Genomic DNA, 24,725 nt, shown 5'->3' on the forward strand with positions numbered 1-24,725 from the left:
GTAAGAAAAGAATCCATGTCTGATTCAGGGGTAGAAAGTTCAGATTGGTATAAAGCAGTATAAAATTTTTCAAATTGGGAGGAAATCAGAGATCTGGTTGTTGCTAATCGTCCTGATGAGTCTTGAATAGCTGAGATGTGCAAACGTTTTGATTTAGTTTTAAGATATCTAGCTAAAGGGCGACCCATAAGGTTGTCTCCCATATAATGACCAGAAGAGGAAATAAAAATGTCGCGTCGGGCTGTATGTGAGACCATAGTATTATATTCATATTTAAGATTTTGAATGCGTTGGAATATGGAGGGGTCATGCAAATGAGTTGACATATGTTGTAATTCTAAGTTTTTAATAGAAGTTTCTAATTCTTTTTCTTTTTGTATGGATTGTTTCTTTTTCCAGGAGGCTAGTTTAATCAGTTCACCTCTAAGAGAAACTTTATAGGCTTCCCAAACAATAGCGGGGCAGATTTCTGAATCCTTAGTGTTAATTTCAAAAAATTCCGTGGTGAAGGATTTGATTTTGTCCACTATTGCATCATCTAAAAGCAAGGCATTATTAAGTCGCCAAGAGGGAGATTCTTTGCGTGGGGCGGAGATGGTTAAGTGTAAGGAAATGGCAGCATGGTCTGTAAGAGATATTGGATGTATGATAGTGTTTGCTACTTCTTGAATAAGCGATGGGGAGAGAAGAAAGAAATCGATTCTTGAATAAGTGTTATGTGGTGGTGAAAAGTGAGAGTACTCTCTACCTTTCGGGTGTAATAAGCGCCACGGATCTACTAGGGAGAAGGCTTCCATTAAAGCATGTAAAGCTGAAAAAGATCTGGACTTTGAAGGTTTACAGGAGGATGACCGATCTATATAGATATCTTGAATTTGGTTGAAGTCACCTCCTAATATCAGAGAGCAAGACCCATATTCAACTAACGCCAGCTGAAGATCCTTAAAAAAATCTGGGTGGTCTAAAACAGGAGCGTAAATATTAAGGAGTACAAAATCTACTGAGTGCAACGCAGCGTGTACCAGACACCATCTACCATCAGAGTCTGTTTTAACAGAGTGAATAACTGGAGATAATTTGTCACTGAGAAGTATTGATGTCCCATTTTTCTTCCTCTGAGTTGCGGAGGAATACAAATGAGTGGAATATCCCTTCAATTTAAATTTTGAGGCGGCAGCAGGTGGGAGGTGGGTCTCCTGTAAATAAATCACATCAGGATGTTTATTGAATACATAATTAGCTATCTTTTTCCTCTTAATGGGGTGATTCAAACCGTTCACATTAAAAGAAAAAACATGTAAGTCAGCCATATTTTGTTACAAGCAGTATCAAGACATAGTAAATATCACCTTTTTGGGGAAAGAGTAAATAATATAACCATAATATCAGGTAGACACTCCTGCCAGAGAGAATAAGTAAAGAGAGAATAAGAGAGAGAGTAAGAACAAGTAAACTAGCAATGAAAGCATGAAGCAAGGTCAGAAAAGAGAAAGACCTTACTATCATGTATGAGATGAAACATTTTAAGGGTGCTCCTGTGAGCACGAGGAGGAAACACATACGGAACAACTTGCAAAGCTCCACACCCACTCAATTTTGAAAAACCTGAGAGTAGTGTGCTTATCCACATGAACAATAATTAACAGTGAATTGCACAATTAAACATATGCGATTTATAATATCAGAGACAGAAGTAAACAAATAAATCCGCAGCCCATCATGTTAGTTCATTTTCAAGGATTCCAGAAATGTTGCCAGGTCCTCAGGATCAGTATAGGAGGTAGTGCGGTTATTGTAGGTCACTTTCATCCTAGCAGGATACATCAGACCATATTTAGCTCCAATGTCTTTAAGCTCCTGCCGGTGGGAAAGAAATGCTTTTCTCTTCAAAGCTGTGGTTTTTGCAAGATCAGGCACAATGAAAAACTTCCTACCTTGATGCAAGAGCTGAGATTTAGATTTTGCTGCTGTGAGAATTTGCAGAGCATGCTGAAATCTGAGCAACTTAGCCACTATGGGTCTGGGAGAAGTGGCATGTGGGGAGAGGTGAGATGGCACGCGGTGAGCACGCTCTATTTCTAGAGGAGGTGAAAAAGCAAGTCCCAAGGCAGCAGGCAGGAAGGTAGAGAGAAAGGAAGCCATATCAGAGCCCTCCGAAGATTCAGGTAGCCCAATAATTCTGATATTAGATCTTCTACTGCGATTAGAGAGATCTTCATAGTCTCTCTGCAGGGTAGTAATCAGTTTATCATGGCTGGCTACAGCTTCTTGCAGGGATGAAATGGCAGTCGATTTTTCTTCCAGTGCATCCAATCTGTGACGGGCATCCACAAATTGTGAATTAAGTGCCTCTATTTCTCCCCTCAGCAGCTTAGTTTCTTCAACCTGCTCCTGTATTATGCCCCTGATCGATCTCACTTCCTTCAGGAGCAGGTCTAGTGAGGCTTCGTCGGTTTTCGGCGCCATTTTCTCCGGCGTGCTTGGATCGGGTTTTAGCCTTTTCCCTCCAAGGGGCGCGGGTGAAGCAGCGTCGGTTTTTGCCGGTTTCGGAGGCGACATAGGGTATCCAGGCAACAAGATCGCGGCGAAAATCGCGAAAATTTGCGAAAAGAAAGCACTTTTTATTAGCGTTTTGAGTGTGGGTGAAGAGGAGCAGCTATGCCATACGTGTTGGCTCCGCGGTAGTCAGGCCACGCCTGGCCATCTGCTTTGATACAAACTGAGGAGTTACAGTACAGCCCAGTGTGAAGAGAGGCAGAGCAGAAAAATGTAAATGAAGATCTCTGCACAGGATCTCATGATCAAAGGTTCACAACCCATCTGCAGGGCAAGGAAGAGGCACTGTGGATCAATTTGGAAAGGGAATGGTAAATATATTTACATTGGTGTGATATACAGGCCTCCTTCACAGACGGAAGAAGTGTAGAGAGATTTAATAGTAGACATTTAGAATATATCTAAAAAAAGGGGAAGTTTTACTAATAGGTGATTTTAACATGCCGGATGTTGATTGAGGTATCCCTATTGCAGGGTCTTCTAGAAGTAGGGAAATCCTGGGTTCTCTACAAAGAGAACTGTTCCAGCAGTTGGAAATGGAACCTATGCAGGATGAGGTTATACTGGACTGAGAGGAAGATTCTCAAAAACCCACATTAAAAAGCGACGGTCTGCTAATGCAGCTGTTCTGATAATCTAAAAACCCAAGAAATTCTTTAAAAATGGCACATGCAAATAAGGTTGGTGGACAGCAGAGAAGATTTCCTAAATTTGCATGTGACCATCACTGATGGGCACATGCGTAGAAAAAAATGCGCTGTCAACGCCATTAAAAAAACAACACAAAACAACTCAAGACACAACAACAAAAGAGATGCCCATACTCTTCCGCTGCCCCTTTATTTAAAGCCCCTCCCAAAGGAGGGCCATAGGCAGGGTCTTAAACACTCTGGGCCAATCAGAGCCTCAGGCACCTCCCTGGAAGCATCAGGAAGGGTCCTAAGGCTCTGATTGGCCTGAACACCCCAAAGGCAGGGCCTTAGGCATCCGGGCCAATCAGAGCCTTGGGACCCTTCCCCATTTTGGACGATGCAGCAGCAGTAGCTGCTAGGTAGATGATTTCCACATCCCTCCAGTTCAGCTCTTGAGGTAAGGGGGAGGGGGTCCGGGGTCCGGTCACAGCAGGTAGTTTACTGCAGTAGGAGAGAGTGGGTATCTCTCTTGCTTCTGGGGGGTCAACATAAGAACATAAGAATTGCTGCTGCTGGGTCAGACCAGCGGTCCATCATGCCCAGCAGTCCGCTTAGACGGCAGCCCTCTGGTCAAAGACCAGTGCCCTAACTGAGACTAACCTTACCAGCGCACATTCTTGTTCAGCAGGAACTTGTCTAACTTTGTCTTGAATCCCTGGAGGGTGTTTTCCCTTATGACAGACTCAGGAAGAGCGTTCCAGTTTTCCACAACTCTCTGGGTGAAGAAAAACTTCCTTACTTTCGTACGAAATCTATCCCCTTTCAACTTTAGAGAGTGCCCTCTCGTTTTCCCTACCTTGGAGAGGATGAACAACCTGTCCTTGTCTACTGAGTCTATCCCCTTCAGTACCTTGAATGCTTCGATCATGTCCCTCTCAATCTCCTCTTCGAGGGAGAAAAGGCCCAGTTTCACGGTCAGGTCGAAGGGGGGGGGGTCGCAGCAGGAATTATTTTTTACTTGTGCTGTAGGCAGGAGAGAGTGAGCATCTCTCCTGCTGCAGGGGGGGTCGCAGCTGGGATTTTAGGCAAGGGGTGTTCTTGCAGTCTCTGACACTGACTGGCACTCCTGAACCACTCTCTCTCTTTTTTTTTTTTTTTTTTTTTAGCAAAAAGCCAACACTGTTTTTAGAAAATGGCTTGGCAATTTTTAAAAATCCACCGGAGGGTTCATTTCATTGTTGAAGAGCCCATTTGCATGTCAGTGTTGGAGACTGCTAGAATCCTTGCTAAAGAGTAAGATAATCCCCTTTGATAATCCGTCGCTAAACTGCGTACAGGCTAAACTGCCGGAAAACAGTTTAGCGATGGCATTAAAGCTTTGAGAATCTAGCTCTTAGTGCTTACAAATGGGGAAAATGTTTCTGATAACAGCGGGTGATCATCTGACATCCCCTACTAGTTTTATGATCGGTTTTTGACTGGCATGGACTCTGAGTCTATTAGCATGCACTACACTGCACCAGTGCAGCTGGGCACCACCAGCCTTTGTCAGCAAGAGTGCAGTCAATAAGATTATAAGATCCTAGAAGGAGAGGGTTTCCTTATATCAGTGTTCTAATATTGTATATAGAAGAGAGATGCTCCCAGCAGCAGACTTTTACAAAGTAAGCTAGCTCATATCTGCATTTCAGCCAGCTTGGGGGGAGGTTGCTTATAATTTTTTTGCACTTTTGAGGAGGTGTAGTCTTCATTTTCTGAGCTTTCTGCACATTTCTGGAACATTTCAGTCTTATATAACTATAAATCAGTGGTGTCATTTGGGTAACTAGAGACACACACAGCAGAAGTGTGCATTGCTAGTGTAACTGACAGGGAATCCCAAGCTCCACCAGCTGAAGAGTCCTTTGCAGAGCCTCCCTGAGCTGTCTAAATCTCAGTGGCATGCCACCTGCTGCTGAGGCTGAGAGCTCCCTACACATGCTCAATTCATGGGCTTGCCTGGGGAGCTCTATGTTGGCAGTTGGAAGCATGCCGCTGACTGCCCCAAGGTTTTAGATAACTTGTGGCTACTGCACGGGGAGGACTCATCAGCTTGGTAGGGCTTGGAACTGCACCACTGTAAGTTCCTCCAATGCCTCTCTTGTAAGGTATTAATTTATACTGTTACAGGGAGAGGAGGGGGGTAGTAGGTGGACAAGAAATGTGTGGGCCTTGTTTACCCAGAAATAGAGATCTGGCTAAGCTTCTGCTGTGAATAACTGGAATTTTATGTTTTGGTAGATGGAGGGCCAGGAGCTATCAAAAGAGGAAAAGATGCGGCTGAGAAAAGAGAAGAAGCAGCAGAAAAAAAACAAGAAAGAGGACAAAGTGCTTATCATTTCAGAGCCTGAGAAACTGCCTCTTGTTACAGATACTGAGGTTCAGCAGCAAGGTGAGAAAAGGTATCAGTTGGTGCCAGGAGGACAGGTGTTGTTTACCAATTTGAAAAACAAGAGTTCCAACTAGTTCCATTGTAATTGTAATACAGAACAGCTGTGACTGCCACTGTAAAAGCTGAGCACCTTTTTTTACTCAGGGTAGGGTGTGTTTCAGGTCTCTATCCTGCAAGGAATCCAGGTAAACAGCTTAATTTGGTGATAGAAAGGCAGTAGAACTGTTGGGGCTAGGGGAGGGACAGGAGCAACAAGGAAAGAGGGACTTGAGGGAAGATTAAAATATAGGCTGAGACCCCCATTTTAGGGCCATTTTAAGGCCCAAAAATCTAGGTTTATATTCAAATATATACAGTACCTGATATTCATTTTTACAGCAGCCATTCACCCAGACCAGTTGTCTCAAACTCAAACCATTTGCAGGGCCACATTTTGGATTTGTAGGTACTTGGAGGGCCGCAGAAAAAATAGTTAATGTCTTATTAAAGAAATGACAATTTTGCATGAGATAAAACTTTATAGTTTATAAAACTTTCCTTTAACAGTTAAAAGGAAAGATATATAAACTATAAAGAGTTTTACCTTATGCAAAATTGTCATTTCTTTAATAAGACATTAACTATTTTTTCTGCGGCTCTCCAAGTACTCTATTTTTTCTGCAGCCCTCACATTTAAAGTTTAATATCTTTTCTTTCTCAAAACTGACACATTTCAATCACTATATTGAAAATAAAATCATTTTCCCTACCTTTGTTGTCTGGTGACTTTATTTTTCTGTGCTTTAAACTATGTTTCCAGGGCCTTCTTGTCCTTAGACTGTTTTTCTCTCCGTCTTCACTTTCTGCCTTGCATCCATCTTTGGCATTAACTTAATGTTCAATTTTTCTGCTTTCTTTTCAAAATCTACGTTTCCATGTCTTACCTTCCCTTCCTATCTCTCTCTTCTTCCGTCCTATTTCCATGGTCTAGCATCTCTTTCCTTCCTTTCTCTCCCTCCCTCCTTCCTTCCTTTCCCCTGGTCTGGCATCTGTCTCCTTCCCTTCCCCCATGCCCTGGCATTTCTCCCTCCCCCTCCATGGTCTGATATCTCCTTTCCTTCCCTCCCTCCCATGAACTTGGCTTCTCTTGTTCCTCTCCTCTCCCTTGTCTTCCTTCTCCTTCCTTCCCTCTCTTTCCCCAATTGGATGCAGCAGCAACATAAGCAGCATTTCCCTTCCCCCTTTCCTGTGCAGCAGAAGCATTTCTCTTCCCTTTTCCCTCCCTCTCCCTTTCCCTGTACAGCAGCAGCAGCAGCAGAATTTCCCTAGGGTCCCTCTTTCCTATGCAGCAGAAGCATTTCTCTTTCCTCTCCCCTTCCGTTCCCTTCCTTTTGGAGCAGCAGCATGTCTGGCCGGCTCAGTTGATCGTTCCGTTCAAAGCCATGGGTGGCGGCTCCTGGCGAGATCTGCGCCTGCGTCTGAAGCCTCTCTGATGTTGTGACGTCAGAGAGACTTCCGATGCAGGAGTGGATACCGCGAGGAGCCGCCAACCCGCGGCTTTGAAAGGAACGATCGACTGAGCCGGCCAGACATGCTGCTGCTCCAAAAGGAAGGGAAGGGGGAAGAGAAATGCTGTGTTGATCGTGTGTAGACCGCGGGCCGCAAAATAGCACCTGGAGAGCCGCATGTGGCCCATGGGCTGCGTGTTTGAGACCGCTAACCCAGACCATGATAATTAGAAAGGAGCTCCGAGCTGGAGGTCTTCCATTATTGTATTAAATAAAAGGGAGGGTCAGACGGGGAGGGGGGGGGGGGAAATTCAAGATGGCGGCAGCTATGTGCTTGCGCTCCTGAACTGACTTGTTCGTGTTTGCGATCAGAAAAGTTTCTCTTACCATGCTGTTGCATACTAAGCGCAAGGGGATAGTTTGGGCAGATCCCTTGACGCTGAGAATTTCCTCCCCTATGCAGCAGTCGATTCAGGAGTTCGCAACCATCGTTAATCCCGAAGATTTGTCCGGGGTGAGGACAGCGTTGTCCCTCACTAGAGGAGAAGCAGAGGATTTAGCCTTGGAGACCTCTTTATCCCTTGACAAATCAAAACTCCACCTCACTCTATGAGAAAATGGATTCAAAAGGGTTTAAACGGCTAACTCTCAAAAATGGAGATATGCCAAATCATCCACATTTGATATGTTGCGTATTTTTAACACTTGCTGTGATCTGTCATTCTCCAATCTTTCTAGAAGTGAAACAAGTCAACAGCATCTGATATTTCAATCATTTATTGATTCTTCATAATGCAGAGTTACTAGCATGCCCCAACGGGACCCGTTTCGCCCCAACAAGGCTTTCTGAAGGGTTCACAGTAGGCGCTCTTACTTTAGCGTCCTCACATTTCAGGAGCTAGATCTGTTTCTCTACCGCACCCAGCTTCAACCGAGGCTCTGCTGTTTCTCTACTGCACCCATCTTCAACCGAGGCTCTGTGTGGGGAGCCCTGCCAAATGGAGTTTGCAGAGGAAACCCTAGATCAAGGAGCAGAAACCGCGAGAGCAAAAAAGAAGCAGGGAGATTTGGGAGCCGGAATGTAAATCAGCTCTCAATTGGTGAAACCTCCGGTAGTGACACTGGAGTGTATCTGGGAGGCTCTCTCCAGGCTGATCAACACCATGACCAGATCTTCACATGAGGTTGCAGCGTTAGTGAGTACTGTGGACACTTTGGGACTTAAATTAGATGGGACTAAGGAAGAATTTACAAACAACTTAAAACAGATTACCGAAAAGGTGGAAAGTCTGCAAGAATTATCATCAGAACTTATAAAAGATAAAAATCAGTTAAATAGAAAGGTTGAAAAATTGGAGAACTTTAACCGCCAATTAAATATACGTCTTCTGAATTTTCCTAGAGTAATGGAGGAGGCTTCTGCTGAGATGTTTAAAAAGTATCTTATTGAGGTTTTGAAATTTTCTCCTGCATGTATACCACCTGTAAATCGTATATATTATTTGCCAGCCAAAAAAAGGAGTAGAAGCGAACCCAGAGTCTGAATTAGTTAACCTAAATATCGATGGAGCTTTAAATGTTACAGATTTGCTTGAGACAACAGATCTGAAACTTCAGAAAGAGCGACGTTGACTGGGTAACAAGCAGGATGCTAAGCAAGATGGAATCGATGGGGTTAGGAGAGACACTAACTGCATGGGTCAATGATTGGCTGAGTGGCAGACTTCAGAGGGTGGTGGTTAATGGTACCCTCTCTAAAACATCGGAGGTGACCAGTGGAGTGCCGCAGGGCTCGGTCCTGGGTCCACTCCTTTTCATAGGGGATTCATAGGGGATCTGACTCAAGGGCTTCAAGGTAAAATAACACTATTCGCCGATGACGCCAAACTATGTAATATAGTAAGTGAATGCAGTTTATAGAATTATATGGCACAGGACCTGCTTACATTGGAAAGTTGGTCCTCAACCTGGCAGCTAGGCTTCAATGCTAAGAAATGTAAGGTCATGCACCTCGGAAGCGGAAATCCATGCAGGACGTACTTCTTGAACGGAGAAACTTTAACTAGGACTTCAGCAGAACGAGATTTAGGAGTAATCATCAGTGCAGACATGAAAACTGCCAATCAAGTGGAGAAGGCTTCATCTAAGGCAAGGCAGATATTGGGTTGTATCAATAGAAGTTTCATCAGCCGAAAGCCTGAAGTCATAATGCCGTTGTACAGGGCCATGGTGAGACCTCATCTGGAGTACTGTGTGCAGTTCTGGAGGCCACATTACAGTAAAGATGTGCGCAGAATTGAATCGGTTCAGCGGACGGCCACCAGGATGATCTTGGGGCTCAAGGATCTCTCGTATGAAGAGAGACTGAACAAATTGCAGCTCTACACTCTCGAGGAACGTAGGGAGAGGGGAGACATGATCGAAACATTTAAGTACCTCACGGGACGTGTCGAAGTGGAAGATGATATTTTCTTTCTCAAGGGACCCTCGGCCACAAGAGGGCACCCGCTCAAACTCAGGGGCGGAAAATTTCATGGCGACACCAGAAAGTATTTCTTCACAGAGAGAGTGGTTGATCATTGGAACAAGCTTCCAGTGCAGGTGATCGAGGCAGACAGCGTGCCAGACTTTAAGAATAAATGGGATACCCATGTGGGATCCCTACGAGGGTCAAGATAAGGAAATTGGGTCATTAGGGCATAGACAGGGGGTGGGTAAGCAGAGTGGGCAGACTTGATGGGCTGTAGTCCTTTTCTGCCGTCATCTTCTATGTTTCTATGTTGTTAATTTCATTAGTATTTGAGCAAGATGTAAATGCTATGTTTAGAATATATTTCTGCACTTCTCAAATATTGTTCTATGGAAAAAAGTATATATGTACCCAGATGTAACTACGCAGGAGCGTAGGAAATTTTCTTGTGATGAGATCAGAAATATTGTTTTTGGGTCATACATTTTAGAGAGTTGTGCGGGGACAGAAATCAGACCTTTATCCCAGGACAAGCAGGCAGCATATTCTCGACATGTGGGTGACGTCATCCACGGAGCCTGTCGCGGACAGCTTTGCAAGCAAACTTGATTGAAGATCTCAAGTTTGCTAGTGTTGCACCACGCATGTAGGTGCCTTCCCACTCAGCTAGAGGGTGCGTCTCCTCAACGAAGTCCTCAGTTCTTAGTTTTCCGCAGAGCCAGAAAGCCCTGTCTCTCTTCTCTGCGATCCTGTGCCTTCCTTGCACCACGGCTTCTTTTCTTGTTTTCGAGTCAGAAGTTGCTGTGCTCTGCGCTTTATTGTTTTCTTTCTTAATTCCGTATAACCACAAAAAAAAATCTTTTTGTTTTCGGTTCTCCATTACCAGGGCGTCCCGGTCTTTTTGTGGCCGCTCGGCCTCGCCTGCACCGCAGCCCCCTCTCCTTGCCTTATGTCCCGGCCTCTCACCAGGTTTAAAAAGTGCACACGGTGCGGTCGGGTTATCTCTATCAAGGACCCGCACCGTTGGTATATCCTTTGCCTCGGTGTCAATCACCCCTTGGACTCCTGTCCTCGTTGTGCCACTCTTCAGCCTTGGCTCTTTGTCGGCGTCGGGCGAAGATCCTTGATCTCTTCGCCATGGAAGCTGGTGATGCCTCAACCTGGTCTCGACCTCGACCCCAGCCTCGGTCTCGACGTCATCCTCGAAGACCTCGGTCCCAGGCAAATCTCCCTCGGCCTCGATGTCCTCGGGGGCCCGGCTCCGAAGACCTCGGCTTCGGGTAAGTCTCCTCTTCCTCTTTCAGGTTCAGCTCAGCTACCGAAGAAGCCTTCCTTGGAGTCTCTGGCCATCCAGGCAGCGAGCGTAGTCCTGCCGGCCTCGAAGAGACCTACTCCAAAGCAGATGTGAAAAGGCAGGAAGAACTACAATCAATAAATGCATGGATGAGGAGATGGTGTGAGGAAGAAGGGTTCCACTTCGTGAGGAACTGGACAACGTTCTGGGGCAAGAGCAAGCTCTACAGGAGAGATGGACTGCACCTGAGTGTGGCGGGAACAAGACTTCTAGCAAACAACGTCAAGAGAGGAATAGAACAGGCTTTAAACTAAGAGAAAGGGGAAAGCCGACAGTCGACCTAGCGTCGATGATTCGGAAGAAGGTATCCCGTGAAGATACTAAGGGGAAAAAAGGCAGGGAAGAAACAAGAGACAAATTACAGGAGTCAACTAACCCAGAAGAGGAGGTTAGAAAGATTGTAGCAAAAGAGAAGACACCAAAGACTGAAGCACAGGGAAAAGAAATGAAGACGACAAAATGCCAGGATCTAAACTGCATATATACTAATGCAAGGAGTTTAAGAAACAAAATGGGGGAGCTAGAAGCCATGGCCAATGCAGAGGACATAGACATCATTGGAATCTCTGAAACGTGGTGGAATGAGGAAAACAAATGGGATACAGCACTGCCGGGGTACAAGCTCTATCGCCGGGATAGGTCAGGTCAGAAAGGAGGAGGAATAGCCCTATACGTAAAAGAAAGCATACAATCGACAAGAATGGACACAGCGGAGATGATCAACAAACTGGAATCGCTATGGGTTAAAATACCGGGTAGGAAAGGGCATGAAATAAAGATGGGCCTATACTATCGTCCACCCGGGCAAACCGGAGATAGCGATAAAGAAATGGATGCCGAGATGAAGCGAGAATGCAAAAGTGGTTACACAGTTGTTATGGGAGACTTCAACTATCCTGGGATAGACTGGAGTCTTGGAAGCTCAAGTTGCGCTAGGGAGATAGAATTCCTGGAGGCTATACAAGATTGCTTCATGGAGCAGCTTGTTAGAGAACCGACGAGAGGAAATGCCACTCTGGATTTAATCCTAAATGGACTAAGGGGACCTGCAAAGGAAGTGGAAGTAGTGGGACCGTTGGGAAACAGTGATCATAATATGATCAAGTTCAAGGTTGAAGTAGGCATACCGAACGGAAAGAGAACCATAGCGACATCTTTCAACTTCAGGAAAGGAAACTATGAAGCAATGAGGGAAATGGTAAGGAAGAAACTTAGGAACACTTCCAAAAAATGGCAAACAGTAGAACATGCCTGGTCTTTTTTCAAAGACACAGTGAGCGAGGCACAAAATCTGCACATCCCCAGATTCAGAAAGGGGTGCAAAAAGGGTCGAACAAAAGACCCAGTATGGATGACTAAAATAGTGAAGGAAGCGATAGGCAATAAGAAAAATTCATTCAGGGAATGGAAAAAGGACAAAACTGAAGGGAACCAGAAGGACCACAGGAAGTATCAAAAAGAATGTCACCGTGTGGTTCGAAAAGCCAAAAGAGAGTATGAAGAGAGGCTAGCCAGGGAGGCACGAAATTTCAAACCGTTCTTCAGATATGTTAAAGGGAAACAGCCAGCTAGGGAGGAGGTAGGACCGCTGGACGAAGGAGACAGGAAGGGAGCGGTGAAGGAGGAGAAAGAAGTCGCAGAAAGACTCAACATGTTCTTCTCGTCTGTATTTACAAACGAAGACACAACCAACATACCGGAACCTGAACAAATATTCAATGGAAATCAAGCAGAAAAATTAACATCCATGGAAGTGAGCCTTGATGATGTACACAGGCAGATAGAAAAACTTAAAACTGACAAATCCCCGGGTCCGGACGGAATCCATCCCAGGGTTCTGAAGGAATTAAAGGAGGAGATAGCGGAACTACTGCAGCAAATTTGCAACCTATCCTTGAAAACAGGCATGATCCCGGAGGATTGGAAGATAGCCAATGTCACGCCCATCTTTAAAAAGGGATCAAGAGGTGACCCGGGAAACTACAGACCAGTGAGTTTGACTTCGGTTCCGGGGAAACTGACGGAAGCACTGATTAAAGAACACATCGATGAACATCTGGAAAGAAACGAACTTTTGAAAACAACCCAACATAGTTTCTGCAGGGGGAGATCGTGCCTAACGAACTTATTGCACTTCTTCGAAGGAATTAACAAACGGATGGACAGAGGAGACCCCATAGACATCATATACCTTGATTTCCAAAAAGCCTTTGACAAGGTGCCTCACGAACGTCTACTCCGGAAACTGAAGAACCATGGAGTGGACGGAGACGTACATAGATGGATCAGAAACTGGTTGGCGGGTAGGAAACAGAGGGTAGGGGTGAAGGGCCACTACTCGGACTGGATGGGGGTCACGAGTGGTGTTCCGCAGGGCTCAGTGCTCGGGCCGCTGCTATTTAATATATTCATAAATGATCTAGAAACAGGCACGAAGTGTGAGATAATAAAATTTGCGGACGATACAAAACTATTTAGTGGAGCTGGGACTAAAGAGGAATGCGAAGAATTGCAAAGGGACTTGAACAAATTGGGGGAATGGGCGGCGAGATGGCAGATGAAGTTCAACGTTGAGAAATGTAAAGTATTGCATGTTGGAAACAGAAACCCGAGGTACAACTATACGATGGGAGGGATATTATTGAATGAGAGCAACCAAGAAAGGGACTTGGGGGTAATGGTGGACATGACAATGAAGCCGACGGCACAGTGCGCAACAGCCGCTAAGAAAGCAAATAGAATGCTAGGCATAATCAAGAAGGGTATTACAACAAGGACAAAAGAAGTTATCCTGCCATTGTATCGGGCGATGGTGCGCCCGCATCTGGAATACTGCGTCCAATATTGGTCTCCGTACCTTAGGAAGGATATGGCGTTACTCGAGAGGGTTCAGAGGAGAGCGACACGCTTGATAAAAGGGATGGAAAACCTCTCATACGCTGAGAGATTGGAAAAACTGGGTCTCTTTTCCCTGGAGAAGAGGAGACTTAGAGGGGATATGATAGAGACTTATAAGATCATGAAGGGCATAGAGAGAGTAGAGAAGGACAGATTCTTCAAACTTTCGAAAAATAAAAGAACAAGAGGACACTTGGAAAAGTTGAAAGGGGACAGATTTAAAACGAATGCTAGGAAGTTCTTCTTTACCCAACGAGTGGTGGACACCTGGAATGCGCTTCCAGAGGGAGTAATAGGGCAGAGTACAGTACAGGGGTTTAAGAAAGGATTGGACAATTTCCTGCTGGAAAAGGGGATAGAGGGGTATAAATAGAGGATTACTGCACAGGTCCTGGACCTGTTGGGCCGCCGCGTGAGCGGACTGCTGGGCATGATGGACCTCAGGTCTGACCCAGCAGAGGCATTGCTTATGTTCTTATGTTCTTATGCCTCCACTTTAAGGGAATACGCTACATTGAGGTCGCCCTCATTGGAGTGCAGTGGAGCACCGGTTCGTCCGAACTCTATGGTCTCCATGCCGATGTTCAAGGATATGCTTAAGGCTATTTTAACCTTGCAGATCTCCTCAGCTTTGGCCCAACTTGCCTCGACCTCGCTTGTTGCGGACCAGCCTGAGCGTTGTGCCGGGGACTCTCGAGGCAAGTTGCATCGGTCTCGACGCTTGTCCTCAAGTGATTCCTCGCCGGTTCCGTCGAGGCGGACTTCTCCCGCCGCTCGGCCTCGTGCATAGCACCGGTCAAGACGTGCCTCGTCCTTGAGGCGGAGAGCTGCGAAGCGGCCCAGGTATTCTCCCCCGAGGCGAGGTAGGTCTCCGGGTCTCCACACTACGGGGTCCATTAAGCCGTTGGACCTCGTCCAGTCTGACCCCTCTCTTCTCCTGCCCTGGTCTCCGGACCACGGGGCGCCGAGGTCGAGGACTTCCGCCTCCCTCCAGGGTCGATGGATTTCTTCTCCCTGGGGCTCACCGGAGCGGGCTGCCTGGTTCTCCGTTCCTCGGACCCCGGGGTCTTCGCCTTCCCGGGTTCCTCGACGCAAGCAGTTGTCGACTCCTCCTCGTTCCTTCAGTGGGGCTTCCTCGCCGTCCATGCTTGTGGACACTGAAACCCCGGTGCAGTATTCGAGGGAGGCATCCCCCTCATTTTCTGATGCCCCGAAGTTTCGCTCGGCTTCCCCCCAGGGGGGCCTTCTACGGGTAAGCCGTCCTCCTTCACCAGGTTTGTGTTGGACATGGGCAAGGCGCTGCAATTGGACCTCCAGTCTGATTCCAGGTATATCCGGGAATATTTGGAGGAGATGGAGCTTCCTTATCCTCCTAAGGAATCCCTTTGCCTTCCCTTGAATCCGGTTTTGCAGCAGACCTTCTTCCGGAATCTGGAGACTCCTTATGCTATCCCGGCTATTCCGTCCAAAATGGAGTCCAGGTACTGGTCAGTCCCCTGTAAGGGCTTTGAGAAGGCTCAACTCTCCCACCAATCCCTGGTGGTGGAGTCTTCCTTGAAGTCCAATTCTTCACGAGTCTATGCAGTGGTACCCCCGGGCCGGGAGGGCCGGACTATGGACAAGTTTGGCAGGCGCCTGTACCAAAACTTGATGATGGCCAATCGGGTGCTGAACTACAACTTCACGTTCACCTCCTACCTCAAACAGTGCATTAAATATATGCCCTCTTTTCTGGAGGATTTGCCAGTCCGTCGCCAGGCGGACTTTCGCCGGCTCCTGGATACCTTATCACAGATTCGACTTTATATGTTTCAGGCATCATATGATGTCTTTGAACTCTCCTCCACAGTCTCCGCCTTTGCAATAGCCATGCGCTGATTGGCTTGGCTCCGCATCGTGGACATGGACCCGAATCTGCAGGACCGGCTGGCGAATCTTCTGTGCTTGAGCAACGAACTCTTTGATGACACTATCAAGGCAGCCACCAAACGCCTCTCTGAGCATGAGCGCTCCTTCGCCTCGTTGGTATGGCCCAAGGCGAAGTCCACCCCTCCGAAGTTGTATAAGTTGCCTTCCAGGCGCTGCCCCCAGAAGTCGATGCCTCTTCGGCGTCATCAACAGCAAAGGGCCCCTCAGAAGCCTCAGGCCCTGGCGACGGCTAAGCCTGCACCGTCCTTTTGACTATCTGGGTTGGGGCGGGCCGGCCCCCTCGAGCATTCTTCTCTGCCTATAGGGGGCCGCCTCAGTGCCTTTTCTCCCCGTTGGGCTCTGATCACGGCAGACCATTGGGTCCTCTCCGTCATCCGGGAGGGATATTATCCCTGGACAAGCAGGCAGCATATTCTTAACTGATGGGTGACGGCACCGACGGAGCCCCGGTACAGACAATTTTAGAGTGATTGCACTCTAAGAACTTAAAAAGTTCTAGTTAGGCCGCACCGCGCATGCGCGAGTGCCTTCCCGCCCTATGGAGGCGCGTGGTCCCCAGTTTCTTAGTTTCCGCAGAGCTAAGAAGAAACGTTTTTTTTCAACGGCCGTTGAAAGATTTTTCACTTGCCTTCCCACTCGCATATTTTTCTTCTTGGAAGCTTATCTTCTTTTTTTTATTTGTTTCTCTATCAAAAAAAAAATCAAGTTGATAATTTTTCTTTTATTTTCTCGGGTTCGCCCCGGTGGGGCCTTTTGCCACCATCGAAGCCTCCGCTTTCGATTTGGCGGAGGCCGTATTTACCTTCATGCCCCCTCAGCCAGGATTCAAAAAGTGCCAACGGTGTGCGCGCCTCATCTCGTTGACCGACCCGCACAATTGGTGTCTGCAGTGCTTGGGTCTGGATCATAGGGCTTCCACCTACACCCGTTGTGCTACTCTTAAGAAGTGCACCTTAAAAAACAGGCAGCTTCAACAGAAACTTCTCTTCTGTGCCGCGATGGCTGATCCCTCGGCATCGACACTGGCGTCGACGGCTTCTCAACCGGCACCCACTTCATCGATACTGCATGACATCACTCCGGCGTCGCACCCTTCAGGTAAGCTGGCTAAGAAGCCTTCCTCCTTGGAGCGTCCTCCGGTCGCTGTGGCAAAGAGTCCAGTCCTGCCAACCTCGAGGCGCCCATGTAATCGCTCCGCCCCTATTGAGGTGAGTGCATCCTCCTTGGCCTCCTCATCCTCTGGGCGTCGAGTGGCACCGCAGGTACCGCAGAAAAAGAAAGCGATACTGGTGCCTTCCTTGGATGACCGTATTGCGGCTGTCCTTCAAGTCCAACTGAAAGAGCAATTACAGCAGCTCCTTCCTGCTCTGTTGGCACCGAACCTTCCAGTTCCGGTCTGGTCTGAGCCGCCTGTACCGGCCGTGGAGCAGCCGCTATTGTCGGCTTCCACTCTTTCGGTACCGGTCCATTCTGCCTCCTCGGCTTCCATGCCAGTATTATCTACGGAACCGAGAGGCCTCCATCGGGCTGTTCAAACGATCGAACCTCCACTGCTGTCTGATCACTCCCGGCACCGGCAACCTCTAACTTCTCCAGGTACCACATCTATGCGATCTGGGAAGTCGGTGCGCAAAACTCGGCATGCTGAACCTTCGACACAGGACTCCCGGGGTCAAGGCTCTCAGGTACGGGACCCTGATCTGTGGGATGACTCTGAAGAGCCTTTGCTGTCTGAGGACGAGGTTTCTTCAGCTGAGGAAGACTCCTCTCTGCGGGAACCTTCTAAACCGGAACATTCCTCCTTTACATCCTTTTTAAAGGAGATGTGTGAGCCTCTTTCTATTCCTTTGGAAGATGAATCCAAGAAATCTAAGGCATTCCTTGAAGCTTTGGACTTTGATCAGCCTCCAAAGGAATTTCTTAAATTGCCCCTCCATGACATTTTGAGGGAGACTCTATAAAAATCTCGAGACACCTTTAACCATCCCTGTTGCTCCTCGCAAGTTGGATACTTTATACAAGGTCATTCCAATTCCAGGCTTTGACAAACCCCAGCTCCCGCATGAATCTTTGTTGGCTGAGTCCACTCTCAAAAAGTCTGCGGGCACTAGTGTCTATGCTTCTGTCCCTCCTAGCAGAGAGGGGAAGGCAAGCGTTTGTACCAAAATGCTATGCTTGCCAATAGATCAGGTAATTATGCATTTCATTTTTCCTTTTATTTGAAGCACCTCATTCAACAACTGGCTTCCTTTGAAAAGTACTTACCTGAATGGAAACTGACTTCTTTCCACCAGTACACTTCCAGTCTCTTACAGCTTAGAAAATTCATGGTCCGTTCAATTTACGACACCTTCGAACTCACCTCGAGGGTTACTGCGATAGCTGTGGCTATGCGCCGTCTGGCTTGGCTTAGGGTTTCAGAGCTTGATATCAACCACCAGGACCGCCTTGCCAATGCTCTTTGCCTCGGGGACGAGTTATTTGGCGACTCTCTCGATTCCACCACACAGAAATTGTCGACACATGAGACTCGCTGGGACACTCTTCTAAAGAATAGAAAGAAGCCTCCACCTGCTTGGCCCTTTCGCCAACAATCGTCCTATCAGCTATGCTACTCTGCTAGACCCTTACCATCTGCTCCTCAGCAGCCTAGACGCCAGCGTCAGCAGCAACGCCAACAACCTCGTGCTCCACAGCAGCAATAGGTGAAGCCTCCTGCACAACCGAAGTCCACTCAACCCTTTTGACTTCATTCTCCAGGGCCTAGCCAGTCTTCCACCATCGTCCTTTCTGCCTCAACCCATAGGAGGATGTCTTTCTACTTGCCTCAGCCGTTGGGAGATCATCACTTCAAACCAGTGGGTTCTAAACATCATTTGCCACGGCTATTCTCTCAACTTTCAGACTCTTCCCACCCAAAGTCCTCCAAAAGAGTCTGCTTTGAACACATCTCAGTCCTCCCTCCTCCTTCAGGAGGTCCAATCCCTTCTTCTTCTGAATGCCATTGAGGAAGTTCCTCTAGATCAGAAGGGGCAGGGATTCTACTCCTGCTATTTTCTGGTTCCGGGGACCTCAGACCCATACTAGATCTCCGAGATCTCAACAAATGCTTGGTCAAGGAAAAGTTCAAAATGCTTTCTCTGGCCACACTTTATCCTCTTCTCACTCAGGGTGACTGGCTATGCTCCCTCGATCTCAAGGAGGCCTACACTCACATCCCGGTCAATCTGGCCTCCAGACAGTATCTCCGCTTCATGATCAATCGCTGTCATTACCAGTACAAAATGTTACCCTTCGGTCTTGCCTCCTCTCCCAGGGTATTCACAAAGTGTCTCATTGTGGTGGCCGCTTTTCTACGCTCTCACCATCTTCAAGTCTTCCCTTACCTGGACGACTGGTTAATCAAGGCTCCTTCATCTCAGGAAGTGCTTCATGCCACCAACCAGACCATCCTATTTCTCCAGCTTCTGGGTTTCGAGATCAATCTGCCCAAGTCGTATCTCATCCCCACTCAGCGGCTTCAGTTCATCGGAGCGATCTTGGATACTGTTCTCATGAGGGCGTTTCTTCCATCCAATCGCCTTCAGACTCTTCTTCATCTCTGTCAGCAGGTGCTCTCACAGCTGTCCATCTCTGCAAATCAAATGATGATACTCTTGGGTCACATGGCCTCGACAGTTCATGTCACCCCCTTTGCACGTCTTCACCTGCGCACTCCCCAATGGACCCTAGCTACCCAGTGGTCCCAGGCGACGGATCCTTGTTCGCGACACATATCTGTGACATCGTCTCTTCGACAGTCTCTGCAATGGTGGTTAAAATCTTACAATCTCTCCAGAGGCCTTCTGTTGTATCTGCCTCCTCATCATCTAGTCATCACCACAGACGCATTCCCATATGCCTGGGGAGCTCACTTGAACAATTTCCAAGTCTAAGGTTTTTGGATTGCCCAGGAAAAGAAACATCACATCAATTTCCTGGAACTCAGCGATGTTTTATGCCCTCAAGGCTTTTCAGCATCTCCTCTTTCCTCAAGTTTTATTACTTTGCACCGACAATCAAGTAGCAATGTACTACATCAACAGACAGGGTGGGACGGGCTCTCGCCTGTTGTGTCAGGAGGCCCAAAAGATTTGGTCTTGGGCGACAGCTCGCCATTTGTTCCTGAAAGCTGTCTACATCCAGGGAGAGCAGAATTCCTTAGCAGACAATCTCAGCAGAATTCTCCAACCCCACAAATGGACTCTCGATCCCATAACTCTCCAGTCCATTTTCGCTCAGTGGGGCACTCCTCAGTTGGACCTTTTTGCAGCTCCTCACAATCAACTGCCCCAATTTTGCTCCAGACTCTACTCCCCTCACCGTCTGGCAGCAGATACGTTTCTCCTGGATTGGACCAATCTATTCCTTTATGTATTTCCTCCTCTGCCTCTCATGTTGCGGACCTTGTTCAAGCTCTGGAGGGAACAAGCCACCATGATTCTCATCGCTCCACAGTGGCCCAGGCAGCATTGGTTCTCCCTTCTACTTCAACTCAGTTCCAGGGAGCCCATACTTCTTCCACTGTTTCCTTCTCTGCTTACTCAGCATCAGCAGTCCCTCCTACATCCCAACCTACAGTCTCTGCACCTGATAGCTTGGTATCTCTCGGGCTGACCTCGGCTCATTCACTTCTTTCTCAGCCTGTCCATTCTATTCTTGATGCTTCCAGGAAGCCGGCCACTCTTCAATGCTATCAACAGAAGTGGACCCGGTTTTCTTCCTGGTGCCTTCTGCATCATCATGATCCAACTTCGCTAGCAGTAGAACTAGTGTTGGATTATCTCCTTTCTTTGTCTAACTCTGGTCTCAAATCTACTTCTATCAGAGTCCACCTCAGTGCCATTACTGCTTTTCATGAGCCAGTTCACGGAAAACCTCTTACTGCTCATCCTTTGGTTTCCAAATTCATGCGGGGACTTTTCAATGTGAAACCATCTCTCAAGCCCCCTCCTGTGGTCTGGGATCTTAATGTGGTTCTTTCCGCCTTAATGAAGCCTCCTTTTGAACCATTGGCCACAGCTCATTTCAAATTTCTCACTTGGAAAGTGGTCTTCCTTATTGCTCTCACCTCTGCCAGGAGGGTCAGTGAGTTACATGCACTAGTTGCCGATCCACCTTTCACAGTCTTTCACCATGACAAGGTGGTTCTGCGTACACATCCAAAGTTCCTCCCTAAGGTTGTATCTGACTTTCATCTTAACCAGTCTATTGTCCTGCCTGTATTCTTCCCGAAACCTCATTCTCATCCTGAAGAACAGGCTTTGCATACTTTGGACTGTAAGCGTGCATTGACTTAGAGCGCACTAAGCCTCACAGATCGTCTCCCCAACTTTTTCTGTCCTTTGATCCAAATAAGTTGGGACATCCTGTTTCTAAACGTACATTATCCAATTGGCTTGCTGCTTGCATCTCATTCTGTTATGCTCAGACCGGACTGACACTGGAAGGTTCTGTCACGGCCCATAAGGTTAGAGCTATGACAGCGTCTGTAGCTTTCCTCGGATCAACTCCTATTGAGGAAATCTGCAAGGCTGCTACTTGGTCCTCAGTTCAAACTTTCACATCTCATTATTGTCTGGATGCATTCTCCAGACGGGATGGACACTTCGGCCAATCTGTTTTACAAAATTTATTTTCCTAATGGCCAACCTTCTCTCCATCCCTCTTTTTATTAGCTTGGAGGTCACCCATCAGTTAAGAATATGCTGCCTGCTTGTCCTGGGATAAAGCACAGTTATTTACCATAACAGGTGTTATCCAGGGACAGCAGGCAGATATTCTTACGTCCCACCCACCTTCCCGGGTTGGTTTCTTAGCTGGCTTATCCTAACTGGGGACCGCGTGCCTCCGTCGGACGGGAAGGCACTCGTACATGCGCGGTGCGGCCTAACTAGAACTTTCTAAGTTCTTAGAGTTGCAATCACTCTAAAATTGTCCGTCGGTGCCGTCACCCATCAGTTAAGAATATCTGCCTGCTGTCCCTGGATAACACCTGTTACGGTAAGTAACTGTGCTTTCTCTGCATTTCCGGGCGCCACCTCTGGACCGGCCCCCAGGAGAGTGTCCTTTGAACAAAACGCAACTCTCCCTACTTCTCCAGGAGGCCCATGCCCTCCTTCGTCTCTGGGTGGTGGAGGAGGTCCCTGTGTGTCAGCGAGGCTCGGGGTTTTACTCCCGGTACTTTCTGGTCCCCAAAAAGACCGGGGAATTGCGCCCTATCCTGGACCTCCGAAAGCAGAACAAGTTCCTGGTCAAGGAGAAGTTCCATATGCTCTCTCTACCCATGTTGTACCCCCTGCTGGACGAGGGAAACTGGCTTTGCACTTTGGACCTGAAAGAGGCCTACACTCACATTCCGATCCATCCGGCCTCTCGCAGGTTCCTTCAGTTTCAGGTGGGAGACCTTCACCTGCAGTATTGGGTCCTTCCGTTCGAGGTCACTTCGTATCCCCAGGTATTCACCAAATGCCTCGTGGTGGTGGCGGGGGCATTGCGGTCACAGGGTCTTCAGGTGTTTCCATACCTCAACGACTGGCTTGTCAAAGCGCCGTCACGGGAGAGGGTTATTTCGGCGACCCAACGGACTATTTTCTTCCTTCAGAATCTGGGCTTCGAGGTCAACTTTCCAAAGTCCAAGTTGAGCCCTTCTCAATCTCTGCAGTTCATTGGGGCAGTGCCGCCGCTCATTCCTGCCTTGGTCTCGGCAAACTGCCCTTATCCACCTGTGCCAGAGGGTCGCCCTTCAGTCCACGGCCTCCGTCAAACAGATAATGATCTTGTTGGGCCACATGGCCTCCACGGTTCATGTGACTCCGTTTGCCAGGCTTCACCTCCACGTATCGCGGTGGACCCTGGCGTCCCAGTGGAGACAGGACCGGGATCCTTTCTCTCGGTGCATTGCGGTGACTCCCTCCTTAAGGCGTTCACTCCGATGGTGGACGCGCTCTTCCAATCTTTTGAGAAGTTTGCTCTTTTTCACGCCCCCGCCGCAGAAGGTCCTCACAACAGACTCCTCCGCGTATGCCTGGGGGGGCTCACCTTGATGGCCTCCGGATCCAGGGTCTTTGGTCGAGCACCGACCGTCGGTGCCACATCAACCTGCTGGAGCTTCGGGCCATTTTCAATGCCCTGGTCGATTTTCGTCATCTGCTTCAGGATCAGGTCATCCTGGTGCACACGGACAACCAGGTGGCAATGTATTATGTAAATAAGCAGGGGGGTATGGGTTCCCTGTCTCTGTGTCAGGAGGCTCTACAGCTCTGGGAGTGGGTGATCAGCCACAACATCTTCCTTCGAGCAGTCTACATCCAGGGAGAACACAACTGCCTTGCGGACAGGTTGAGTCATCTTCTCCAACCTCACGAATGGTCGCTCCATGCCTCGATTCTGCGCCATGTGTTTGCTCCCCCCTCAACCACAAGCTGCTTCGCATCTGTTCCAGGATTTACTCCCTGGATCGTCTCGAGGTGGATGCTTTCCTGCTGGATTGGACGGGCCGGTTCCTCTACGCGTTCCCTCCTTTTCCTTTGATCTTGAGGACTCTCGTGCAGCTCAAGTCATCTCGCGCCACCATGATCTTGATAGCTCCTCGCTGGCCCCGGCAGCCGTGGTTCTCCCTTCTCCTTCAACTCAGTGTCAGGGAGCCTCTGCTGCTGCCTGTGTTTCCTTCTCTGCTGTCTCAGAGTCAAGGTTCGCTGTTGCATCCCAATCTGCAGTCTCTACACTTGACAGCTTGGTTCCTCTCCTCGTGCCTCCCTCCTTCGGCTTCTCTCAGTCGGTGAGGGATGTTCTTGAGGCCTCTCGGAAGAGCTCCACTCGATAATGCTATTCACAGAAATGGACCAGGTTTTCTGCGTGGTGTGCTGAACACCGCATGGAGCCACTATCTGCCTCCTTGCCTTCCGTGCTGGATTATCTGTTCCACTTGTCTCGGTCTGGCCTCAAATCGACAACTATTCGAGTCTACCTCAGTGTGATTGCTGCCTTTCATCAACCGCTTGATGGGAAACTGCTCTCCATCCATCCGGTGGTTTCCAGATTTATGAAGGGCCTTTTCAATGTTCATCCTTCACTCAAGCCCCCTCCGGTGGTTTGGGATCTTAATGTGGTTCTGGCTCAATTGATGAAACCTCCGTTTGAACCCATTGATAAGGCTCATCTGAGATACCTCACTTGGAAGGTGGTGTTCCTGGTTGCTCTCACGTCTGTTCACAGAGTCAGTGAGCTGCAAGCTCTGGTTGCGGACTCGCCTTTCACTGTATTTCATCATGACAAGGTGGTCCTTCGTACTCATCCCAAGTTCTTGCCCAAGGTGATTTCGGACTTTCACCTCAACCAGTCAATTGTTCTTCCGGTGTTTTTTCCGAAGCCCCACTCTCATCCTGGTGAGGTGGCGCTTCACACCCTTGACTGTAGGAGGGCGTTGGCTTTTTACCTCCAACGCACCCAGTCTCGTCGGACAACTCCTCAGCTCTTCTTATCTTTTGATCCCAATCGGTTGGGCCGCCCTGTTTCCAAGCGTACCTTGTCCAACTGGTTGGCTGCTTGTATTTCCTTCAGCTATGCTCAGGCTGGTCTCCCACTGCCGGGTCGGGTCACGGGGCATAAAGTTAGAGCGATGGCGGCATCTGTCGCTTTCCTCAGGTCCACGACTATTGAGGAGATCTGCAAGGCCGCCACTTGGTCCTCGGTTCATACATTCACCTCTCAGTACTGTCTGGATACCTTTTCCAGGAACGACGGCTGGTTCGGCCAGTCAGTTTTGCGTAATCTGTTCTCCTAATTTGCTAACTCTCCCTCCATACCTTGCTGGTTAGCTTGGAGGTCACCTACATGTCGAGAATATGCTGCCTGCTTGTCCTGGGATAAAGCACAGTTACTTACCGTAACAGGTGTTAATCAGGGACAACAGACAGATATTCCTTCA

At 48.1% G+C, this 24,725-nt stretch overlaps 1 protein-coding gene across 2 annotated transcripts in view; it reads left to right on the forward strand.

The window, feature by feature from the left end:
* The window catches only part of EIF2B4 (eukaryotic translation initiation factor 2B subunit delta), a 126,299-nt gene that overhangs the window by 22,168 nt on the left and 79,406 nt on the right, over positions 1-24,725 (forward strand). For both annotated transcript variants that reach the window (XM_033937247.1, XM_033937248.1), the window contains exon 3: positions 5,469-5,619. In XM_033937247.1, the coding sequence (XP_033793138.1) occupies positions 5,469-5,619 (151 nt within the window). The remainder of the gene's footprint in view (positions 1-5,468; positions 5,620-24,725) is intronic.

Source organism: Geotrypetes seraphini, chromosome 3 (assembly GCF_902459505.1).
Source record: "Geotrypetes seraphini chromosome 3, aGeoSer1.1, whole genome shotgun sequence".
NCBI lineage: Eukaryota > Metazoa > Chordata > Amphibia > Gymnophiona > Dermophiidae > Geotrypetes > Geotrypetes seraphini.